Below are 11,864 nucleotides of genomic sequence, written 5' to 3'. Positions count from 1 at the left end.
CTTAATGCCAAAGGGTCCTTAAATGTTTATGTTTTATTTATTTAAAATGCTTTAAAATGCTGAAATACTTCATCGTTATATTTCTGCAGGGCTTACTACATTTTAGAAACCACAAATAGTACAACTTTGTTTATTTAAGCATTTTTTTCATGTATTTTATATATTTAATTATATTTATGCAATGATCAAATTTCATAGCATATGAAAACATGCATGCATCCATTCATAAATTAAGCTATATCTCAAAACTATCTTAATCTCCATTTTTTTTTTTTTTTTTTTTTTAGTTAATATGAAGTATTTGTTTAGTTTTATTCTCGGATGTTATGTAATAATATTTATATGTTTTATTATATTGTTGTATTTATTTATTTAAACCTCATGCCTAAATATTTATTTAAATATTTAGTTTTGTGACCACAAACTGCACAACTTTCATTCATTTATTCATTCATTCAAGCATTTTTGTATATTTTATGTATTTAATTACATTTATACAAAAATAAACTAATAAATATTTACAAAATATTTATACAAAAAATGTATTCAAAGCAGTATTTCATGTCCATTTATGTATTTATTTTTGTTTTAGTTAGTGCATTATGTTTATTATCATTTTGTTTTTATTTATTTATTGCTCGATATAGATATAGTATATAATCAAATATTGACATTTCTTTAAGGTTTTCTGTGTTTTAGTTTCCTCAAGCAGTACTGTACATTACAAGTTATTTTTAACCTGGTGGTTATTAGATGCATGTTGGAAACCATAGCAACAAGAATGAGGATTCAAATAATAATCACATGCAAAATCACAACTAACATAAATGCTTTTCTTATGCATGCTGTATTTTAGATGTACATATCAGAAATACATCACATAAAACAAGTGGATTTAAAATGTACAAAATACACTACATGACATTTGGCTTAGAAACAATTTGAGTTGCACAAGACGAACCTCAACAGATTGCAGCCCAGAAACTTCTAATAAAAAAGCTGATGCCCAAGTTCATTATATAATTTGCACGCTGCTTTTCCATAGTTAACTTTTATGCTGCATTAACTTGCAAAATGACATTATGAAATGTCAAGTTTACCATAACAGCTGTCATGCTGAAATATCTCGAGATGTGCCAGTGACTGTTCTGCAAATGTGCTTCATATGGTAACCTGGAAACTGATCTGAGTTCAACTAGTGTAAACAACACAAATGTGTCTAATTTGTGGAAAAACTTATTTAGAAAACCTAAATACAAAAACTAAACTGTTAAACTGTAGCTGTATGTTTAGTTGATATTCACAGCTGTTCCCAGATTTTGTTTTTGCACAAACATGTTTGTAAATAGTTCCAGCTCATTATTATAGTGATTTCAGTCCTAGTATTGTACAAGTTCATTTCTAAAATGCCAGCATGACGGTTTACCTCAGTAATTGGAAATATAGCAATGTTAGGGCATATGTTATTGTTATAATAGAAAAATAATGACAACAAATTTACAACTTTCTACTGTGCCATTTTTATAGCACCTGAGATACTTTCTCAGCGCTAATGAAACACAATGCGTTGTTTCTGAATCTTTCTCTCTCTGTCGGTTCTCACAGATATTGATGACTGTCAGTCCAATCCATGTCAGAATGGAGGCACCTGCATTGATGAGATCAACTCTTTCGTGTGTCTTTGTCTGCCCAGCTACGGTGGAGCAACCTGTGAGAAAGGTAATGAAATAACACACGTGCACTTACATGCAAATGATGGGATTAGAGAGATTTTAGAGCTGGGGGAAATTCCTGATCCGGATGTGATCTGGAATAAACAGCATCCTTCCTTTCAGACTGTTTTGTGTCACCCTGAATGGGATTACACAGCGATAAAGACAGACTGATACATGAAGGATGTTTGAATGTTTGATATTGCCACTCATACGACATTGCTCATATACAGGTCCTTCTCAAAAAATTAGCATATTGTGATTAAGTTCATTATTTTCCATAATGTAATGATAAAAATTAAACTTTCATATAATTTATATTCATTGCACACCAACTGAAATATTTCAGGTCTTTTATTGTTGTAATACTGATGATTTTGGCATACAGCTCATGAAACCCAAAATTCCTAGCATATTTCATCCGACCGATAAAAGAAAAGTGTTTTTAATACAAAAAAAAAATCAACCTTCAAATAATTATCTTCAGTTATGCACTCAATACTTGGTCGGGAATCCTTTTGCAGAAATGACTGCTTCAATGCGGCGTGGCATGGAGGCAATCAGCCTGTGGCACTGCTGAGGTGTTATGGAGGCCCAGGATGCTTCGATAGCGGCCTTAAGCTCATCCAGAGTGTTGGGTCTTGCGTCTCTCAACTTTCTCTTCACAATATCCCACAGATTCTCTATGGGGTTCAGGTCAGGAGAGTTGGCAGGCCAATTGAGCACAGTAATACCATGGTCAGTAAACCATTTACCAGTGGTTTTGGCACTGTGAGCAGGTGCCAGGTCGTGCTGAAAAACAAAATCTTCATCTCCATAAAGCTTTTCAGCAGATGGAATCATGAAGTGCTCCAAAATCTCCTGATAGCTAGCTGCATTGACCCTGCCCTTGATAAAACACAGTGGACCAACACCAGCAGCTGACATGGCACCCCAGACCATCACTGACTGTGGGTACTTGACACTGGACTTCAGGCATTTTGGCATTTCCTTCTCCCCAGTCTTCCTCCAGACTCTGGCACCTTGATTTCCGAATGACATGCAAAATTTGCTTTCATCCGAAAAAAGTACTTTGGACCACTGAGCAACAGTCCAGTGCTGCTTCTCTGTAGCCCATTTCCTGCACACGCTCATTCACGGTGGCTCTGGATGTTTCTACTCCAGACTCAGTCCACTGCTTCCGCAGGTCCCCCAAGGTCTGGAATCGGTCCTTCTCCACAATCTTCCTCAGGGTCCGGTCACCTCTTCTCGTTGTGCAGCGTTTTTTGCCACACTTTTTCCTTCCCACAGACTGCCCACTGAGGTGCCTTGATACAGCACTCTGGGAACAGCCTATTCGTTCAGAAATGTCTTTCTGTGTCTTACCCTCTCGCTTGAGGGTGTCAATGATGGCCTTCTGGTCGGCAGTCTTACCCATGATTGCGGTTTTGAGTAATGAACCAGGCTGGGAGTTTTTAAAAGCCTCAGGAATCTTTTGCAGGTGTTTAGAGTTAATTAGTTGATTCAGATGATTAGGTTAATAGCTCGTTTAGAGAACCATTTTCATGATATACTAATTTTGGGTTTTCATGAGCTGAATGCCAAAATCATCAGTATTAAAACAATAAAAGACCTGAAATATTTCAGTTGGTGTGCAATGAATATAAATTATATGAAAGTTAAATTTTTATCATTACATTATGAAAATGATGAACTTTATCACAATATGCTAATTTTTTGAGAAGGACCTGTATATATATGGCGACATATGAGTTGATATTTTATTAGATGAGTAAAAAACAAGTGGCCTGAATGTGAGTCCTTTCAGACTAAACACGCTGCACCTGTACTGAGACATAACACATTTCATCCCGGTGTAATCCAAGCGGTGTCAGACCTCCACAGCACAATCGCTTTCTCCAGCCTGAATGTGTTTGCTGGACCGTCTGTGGCCTTACAACCAAGCGTTCAGCTGCAAGGCAATGAAGCATGGGCGATCAATCCCGTCCCTGTCGTGAGAGAGAGAAAGTGAGACGGAGAGGGAAATGGGAGTGAGAAAACAGAGGAAGCAGTGACTTAGCGGGTCAGACTTACGATCGCTCTGGTGGAGCGAAATGCACCTTCACCCAAATCCTCCCCTCCGAATGTACCCCACAAAGAGAGTGGAGCCCTCCCATCATGCACACACTTTATGTCTTGTAAAGTGGACTGGAGGAGTGGAAGCTGTGGACTGGAACGGGTCCATGGCTGCCCTTCTGGTGGTGACAGGATGGTCATTTTTGGGTGAGCTATTCCATTAACATGCAGGACTACTGTGAGTGTGTCTGTAGTCTTTAATTGACATTTTATTTTGTACCAAGACGTCATTAAACACTTGATTCCGATTGGTCACAGTTTGTTGCAAAGGATTATAGAGCTTCAAAGCATCTCCACCCTCACTATACAAATCTGGTTTATTTCTCACCTGGGATGGCATTTTTAAATGACACCTTGAGAGCCGCAATCTGGATGTTGAACAGTGGATGGGAACAGTGGTTAATGTACAATCGCACACCCCTTCAGTAAGAATGATCAAAGAGGTGCTGAAGCCAGTGTCAGGTTCATTTGTTTGCTCGCCCGGTCTCCGGTGTAATGGGATTCAAAGACTGTGTGTTCTCATCACAACCACATCAGTCCTTTGAAGCTCACCTGCCTCCACCAGAAACCTCCAGTTTCCATGGTGACCGCTTCCAATGTCAATAAAGCTACACCACCCCCAAACCGGTCAGGTTCAGAGGCCAGCTGTTGTGTGCATCAACAGACCCACTGAGCCAATTAATATGTTATGCTAATTGTAACTCTTACGGACACTCAATTTGAGGTAAAAGCATTTTTAAACAAATGCATTAAAGCATTTCACAGCGATCTGTAGTGTATTTTTGTGGGGAACTAGTCCTCAATGGTCTTTAACATTGTTATATTTTCATGCACCATTCGCTCTGAAGAAAAGTAGCTTTTAGAACCTGTAATTTTGAATCAAAAATCTTGGGAAGTACGTGCACCTGCCAATTTCTGCGGGCTTTGTTAAACTTGAGAAACTGAACGGGAGAAATTCATAAACATGCATAGCGTGCTCGAAATGTCCTCTATTCTTCATGCGAAGCAAATCATTTGCGAATTGAATAAAAAGCTGATTAGTGTGTGGCACGCTTAATTAATCCCAGTGCTGCAGAATGCACTTCAAAACGTATTTCATGCCACTTGCGTATGTTAATATCGCATACTTGTTCGGTTCTATATCTTTTCTTTTTAATTCCCAAGCTGTGATGCAAATATTTGTTCAGAGAGAACAGAAGAAGTGTCTTTCGGATAAAGGTGCAGAGTCCCAAGAGAGGATGAATGGACATTAATGATGCCTGTGGCTTGTGTCACATTTTAAACCGATGCTTTCAATGCAGTAAAACCACCTGCAAAGACTCCCGGGCACCACAATTTCTGCATATATCTCTCGCTTCCCGCTCATAATTTAGTGAGTGCATGCAGTTCCCACCGTATCTGCCTGACTGTGAAGTATTTGTTACGTCAAATGTGTGGGGAAGATTTATGAGCTGGAGTCATGCCTGATGCTTATTAACTTAGGCCCACCAAAATCATTTTGTTGTCGTAGTCGGAGTTTGTCCTTGGTCTAGCGTGATGGCGCAAACATCTGAACTAATGTTGTTGTGGTTTTCAGACAGCCTTACTGTTATTACGATATAATTATTTCAGAGATCACAACACATTTCCACCTGGGGTTGTTATTTGTTTGTTTGTGTGAAGGAACAGTGACTCAATGGGCAACTTTTTCTATATGTACAGTATAGATGTACATTTGTATATTGATGTACTGTTTTCTTTACACATAATGAATCAAAAATAACTACTATGGCCTAAAAGAATAAGTCTAAAATGGAGCATGTCCTCAAACAAAAAAACGACCATATAGGTCGTTTGTGCAAGCATTTATTACGACCTACATTTACTTTTTAATGTTTTTTTTTTCGCCCTCTAGCGGGCGTAAAAATAATGACAGTATCGCGTTGTGTCTGTCGTCATGAAATGACGTATAACGTCATTGCCAATCAAAACGCACGTTTATTTACATGCAATGTGTGGGCTTTTTACACCGATCTCACAGTTTTTCCTACATATTTTACTAGGTGGCTTATTCGTTCGAATGACCACACCTAACCCCACCCCTAAACCTAACCCTCACAGAAATCATGCTAAATTATGATTTATTGAGCATATACATTTTCATGCACGTCCGTTCCCTGGGATCGAACCCATGATAGCATGATAACATATCAAGGTATAACTCAATAATCTACCAACTGAGCTACACGAAACGCAAACCAAAGTGCAAATAAAAGAGGACAAAACATTAATATGAAAACAACCTTTTGCCGATAGGGGCGCAATTGTAGTATATGCTCTGATGGGTCATATTTCAGGAATTTGGACAAACGACCTATACGAGCGTATTGGTTGGAGGACAGGTTGCTAAAATGACATTCTAAAGAATAATTCTATTAATTCTAATCATTATTTAAAAAAAACACTTTTATTTAATGTTAATGAAACATTATATTTAGGGATGCACGATATTGGATTTTGGCCGATATTCGATATGCCGATATTTTCAAAATAATTTTGGCCGATGCCGATACCGATATCGATATATATACAAATATATACTGATATATTTAAACTTTAATTTTACTGAAGAGAAATCCATGTATCTCTTCTGTACTGATTCTACCATAAATTTATTATTTTACAAATGTAGACAGACATTCACATCTGAAAAACAGGTCAATTATTTCACTTGGAGAATATCGGTTTGGCTCATCGGCAGAAATATTCATATCGGCCGATACCGATAATGGTCATTTTAAGCTTTTATCGGCCGATACCGATGTTGTGCCGATATTATCGTGCATCCCTAATTATATTTATTTATATGACCTCAAGCAATGACCTGATGTGTTTTTTTTTTTTTTTATTAATATATTAATTTACAAATTTACAATTTGTAAAGAAATTGTGTAGTATTTTCAGATAATTTTCTTTATTTTTATGTAGGTTTTACCAGAAAACAAAAACAAATGACCACTTCTTTTAATACATGAATTGATATACAAAGCATAGTTTTGTTACCTCTGTAAGATTTTCTGTCTGACGGTGGTGAGTTCAATAGATGCAACTGAAAACCATCAGGTTTCACCATTTGGAACGATCATGTAGGAGATTGCACCTAACATAGTACCTCTCAAAGAGTTTGTTTGTTCATGAAATTGGTCTGAAATAAATAACTGATACAGAATATTGTGAATTTGTTTGTTAAATGTTAGCCAGTTATTTTATTCTCACATATCTGTGGTATTTTCCCATCAAGCCCTGATAGGTTTCTGTTCCCAAGTTCGCTTACTAGTGAAAATTACTATTGGAGCTTGTATGTTCGTAACAAGGTTAAACAATTCACCAATCTGACCTGACAGCATTTTCTTTTATCTTGAGAGAAGTTTTGTCAGGAGTAGGAGATTGATTGACAGCTGAAAAGAGTTGTGGGCATGTTACATGCCGTCTAGTCTGAGCTGGAAGCAGGCAGACGGGAAAATAATCAAGACCGACGGCTGTACCACTGAGGTCCTGCATCAACTAATACAGAACACAGCCAAATTAATCACAGTCTTCTGGGTCTTTAGATAATGTTTGCACTAATGAAGATTTCTTAATTATAACATCACATCAACAGGAGCGTGTGGTGAAGATTACTAAACATGGGTGGTTGAGCAGAAGTACAAATTGCTAGCTTGTCTTTTTTCTTTACCAATTTCTTTTTCTCCCATATATATATATATATATGACACTGAAATATATGCATACTGTATGAATTATAAATTGTGAAAGTTTGACAAGATGATGGATAGATGGATGGATAGATGGACAAATTAAACAACAGCATTTGAAAGTGTTGATAGAAAAAGAGTCACTTTCTTGCTGTGCATCAAAGTTCTGTCAACCCTGCGAATGAAAAGAGAAAGTAGTAGACTCTGTTGAGCATTGCAATTTGATCAGTCCAAGAGACTGGAACCACACCATGTACAAGCTTCTGGATCCATTCAGCACTGTTGACAGAGTATTGTAATACAGTGGGAACGTGTCCAAATTGGTGTGCTCCAGCAGAGCCTGCCCTCTTATCTCTAGTTGCAGGAAGAATAGAGATGCTGGAGGCATTACAAGTCACTGTTGGCATACCTTGGCACCCAGCCCGGAATGGGAATGGGCGGTTGTCACCGGTCCTCCACCTGAAAGCCTTCACCCCAAAACCAAGTAAGAGTTGGAATGCTTTGAAGAAAGCAACCCAACAGTGTTCAAAGCAGATGATGTTGTTCACAGCAGGCTTTGCTTTCAGATCCTGTGCTCATTAAAGTAGTCCTTCTGCAAATATTTCCAAAAACAGACCCGTGGAAAGGCAAAGTGAAGTGCTTAATTTCTTTTTTGAGAGGCTTAAACTGGTAAATCACGAACCAGAATTGCATTGCATTTTGATAGGGTCCAGCAGCAAACAACAATGCCAAATGTAAATAATAAAATGCACTGATCACATGTGTACGTTGGAAAGGAAAGCAAACAAAGGTCTGTTAACTTTTAAAATTGAGAAAATTATTTCAGTATATATTTCACTGTTGATGTGAAAGGCTGCAAAACAAAAAGAAAAAAAACAAAATGAAATAACAAAATAAAAAAATCAAAGAAAAAAAACAGAGCAAAACAAAACATAAGCAGAGCAAAAGAACAAAACTAAAAGCAAAATGAAACAAAACAAAAAGCAGAGCAAAGCAAAACAAAACAAACCCAAACAAAAACAAAAAAAGCAGAGACTAGAAAATCTAAGCCAGGCTAAACAAAAAAAGAAGGAACTAGACAAAATTAAACAAAACAAAACAAAGCAGTACAAAAGCAGAGCATAGCAAAACAAAGCAAAAACAGTGCAAAGTAAACAGACTAGATAAATACAGGTTTTTATCAGAGCTGTGGAACAGAGAGTCATGCAACCTCTAGATTCTCCACTGTTCTGTTATTTTAAGGCAAAAAAAGGCAATTAAAATCATTAAAAGAACTCTTCTTTGAGAGGCTTGATGGCTGTCTTGGACACAGTTTATGTGGAGCTTCTTTCAAGTACGACACACCGACGGCCGTAAAATTTTCCTGATTAATGCGTGGCAAGTGAATGAGCAGCAGTTAAAAATAAAAAGGGCAAGTGCTTCCAGCTGAGTGATTGGGTCATTTATCCCCATCACAATGTGATATTTTAGTTTTGTGGTTTCGAGACCCCTGATGATGAAGCATTCGGGGGTTGATTTTCAGGTGACACCATTCCGCGAAACACATTTTTGTTCTTTGCGAGAATGGAGGCCGTAAACAAGCCTAAACAGACACGAGAAGTGATAGTGAAGATTACTGTTTCAGCCACCTCATTCTGTCTCGGATGATGTAGCCAAGATCATCCGAGAGTGAGGAGTAATAAGCACACTTTCACAGATGTGAAGTGCTGGAGCGAGAACAGAGGGGCGAGTGCTGGAACAAGGAGCGACAAACATGTTGCCATTTCATGAACAGACACCATCCATATCTCTGGCAGGGAGATATGGATGATTATGGCCTCGACGGTACGGGCCGTTGGCGCACTTGATTTAAAGCGGCTGACGCTTGTTAAAACTGATGTCAGGCGAATACATTTAGGTTTCATGCACAAGGTGCATCAGCTTATTTAACGAGAGCAATTACAGGCCATCCGTGGGGAGCCCATTACGACTCTTGGCTTTACGGCTCTGCAACTAATGTAGGATCCATCAAGGATCTGATTTAGGATTCCCTAAACTCAGTAAAATAGACATGAAATTTAAAGCACATAAAATCTGAAAAAAAGCACATGAAAGTCATTTTTTTAATAAATGATAATTGATACCTGTATTGTTTTAGTTCCACATTTTGTTTAGCATTTTTATGTATTTAAAATTTTGCATAGTTGATTCATATTTATTTATTTATCATGGACTGCATAGGTCCCAAAACATGCCATAATATTTGGCATGAAATTGACTTGTGTTTATAGTTTTAGAATATATCTACTTTCTTTCAAAATGTTTCTAAAATTACTCTACATTCATTCTGATAGTTTCATGCTCTCAGCAGAATTTGAAAAGTCGATAAACTTTTGTTTATTTTGCTGTCCTAACATGTATGATTATTGCATTTTATTATTCACATTTAGCATAGTTTTTTCCTACTATTTTCGACCCTATCAGACCTGCAACCCATTTTTTGGGTTGTGGCCCACCATTTAAGAACTACTGTTACATTAAACATTAGCTGTTGCCTTACAGATTAACTAACGCTGTTCATCCTCCGTTGGGAAACAAGACGTGTGTTGTCTCTGATCCAGACTTTCAGCAGCAGTGAAAGAGCAGCCAGTCTGTTTTCTCCCTAGAGAGCAGAAAGCAACTTGAATGCCAAAGCGAATGAGACAGAATCATGATGCTTTTGTTCCAGGCTGTATTTTCTTCCAGGTTAAGCTTCAGGCTAGATCCCTCTGACTCAGGTTGAATGGGGCAGCCCTCAAAATGTAGACCTTTTGTTAGTGATCTTCAGGGAATGTGATCATATGGAAGCAGAGGTTATTAGCGAGGTTGCTCTAAATATATATATATATATATATATATATATATATATATATATATATATATATATATATATATATATATATATATATATATATATATATATATATTAGTGGTGTCAGTTGCTATGGTGCAAAGAGCGCTCCTTTCATAATCATTTAAAAAAGTGGATCACGATCTCACAAAGATACGTTGTTATCAATAAAGTTCTCTATGCTGCACAATGCATCAACACTTTTTTAAATTGAGATGATTTCTACTGAACACAATACCTGAAGAAAAAAACAGTGGTGAGTGGATTCTAAATTTATGTCTGGGATTGGCTACATTTCTCAATGCTGCAAAAAACACATCTCCAGAGCACAAACAATAATGCAATGGATAATTTGCCAAATCTGCAATAAAATGGCATTAATAAAGCTTTAACTGAGGGTGCTTTGGATTTTATTTGAGGGTGCTTAGCAAGCACCCCGTAGAACCAGGCCTGCCTAAACAGTATATTTAATGTTATCCCAATATGCAATTAATAATTTAATGATACAATTTCCACTGAGGTAATAATTTAGTGGCTTGAACTGTGACTTTTTTGTTTTCTGACTAAATCCAATTTTTATTCACGTTTGCATTTGCACTTTGTATGTGTTTATTTTGCAACATCGATTTGCATCGATTGCAAGTCATTTGTTTTTAGTGAAACTTTGCATTTTGAGGGCACATAATTTGATACTGGTGTATTTATGATACTACAATGCTCACTAACCAATTTAACCAGTCAGTGTCAGGGTCTTGCACTGTCTCTTTGTTTTGTATTGTTTCTTGTGTCTAGTGTCAGCACATGGCCTTGTTAGTTGTTTTCTCGGCCATGTGCTCCTTTAGCCCCTCCTCCTTATTTCCTCTTTACCACACCCTCTTGTTAGCCCAGTTGGTCTAATTGTGCTCACCTGTCCCTCATGTATTTTCCTCCCAATTTATAGTGCACCTTACCCTTGTGTGTTTGCTGGTTTGTGGACATTCTCACCCCTTCTGTCTCAATATGTGTCCGTGGCCTCCTGTTGAGTTGGTCTTGTGCCCTTGTTTAGTTCTTGTCTTGCTCCTTGTTTTAGTCATTTGTTTGTTCTTGCCTTTTGCTTTTATTTGTAATATTTATTTATTTTTTCTAGTCTTGGTTCTGTTTGATCATTCTCTTAAGTTGGTTAAATTGGTAATTTCTTATTTTGTTACTTTACTTTTATTAGTGCATTGGTTTGTTCTTTGTCTTGGGTTTAACTTGTGTTTTTGTGGAGCTTTGTCCTGTCTAGTCTTGTGTTTGGTTTCTCACCTATCCACGTGTGTCCTGCCCTGGTTTTACCTGCCTGACATTTGGTCGGTCTTAGTGTCGGTGGTCAACAAGAGTCTGAGCTCTGCTCCATGGTGCCTTGTGTGGTCTTCTCTATCAGCCTGGTCTTGCTGCCCCCTCTGTTGCTAAAGT

The 11,864-nt window shown here is 37.5% G+C and overlaps 2 protein-coding genes across 3 annotated transcripts in view; both read left to right on the top strand.

Moving 5' to 3' along the window:
- The window catches only part of LOC127943135 (protein strawberry notch homolog 2), a 296,904-nt gene that overhangs the window by 195,973 nt on the left and 89,067 nt on the right, over positions 1 to 11,864 (top strand). The window lies entirely within an intron of this gene.
- Positions 1 to 11,864, top strand: part of LOC127943136 (neurocan core protein-like) — a 101,570-nt gene that overhangs the window by 76,582 nt on the left and 13,124 nt on the right. For both annotated transcript variants that reach the window (XM_052539334.1, XM_052539333.1), the window contains exon 10: positions 1,606 to 1,719. In XM_052539334.1, the coding sequence (XP_052395294.1) occupies positions 1,606 to 1,719 (114 nt within the window). The remainder of the gene's footprint in view (positions 1 to 1,605; positions 1,720 to 11,864) is intronic.

This window comes from Carassius gibelio, chromosome A22 (assembly GCF_023724105.1).
Source record: "Carassius gibelio isolate Cgi1373 ecotype wild population from Czech Republic chromosome A22, carGib1.2-hapl.c, whole genome shotgun sequence".
Lineage (NCBI taxonomy): Eukaryota > Metazoa > Chordata > Actinopteri > Cypriniformes > Cyprinidae > Carassius > Carassius gibelio.
This window is presented reverse-complemented; position numbering and strand designations above follow the sequence as displayed.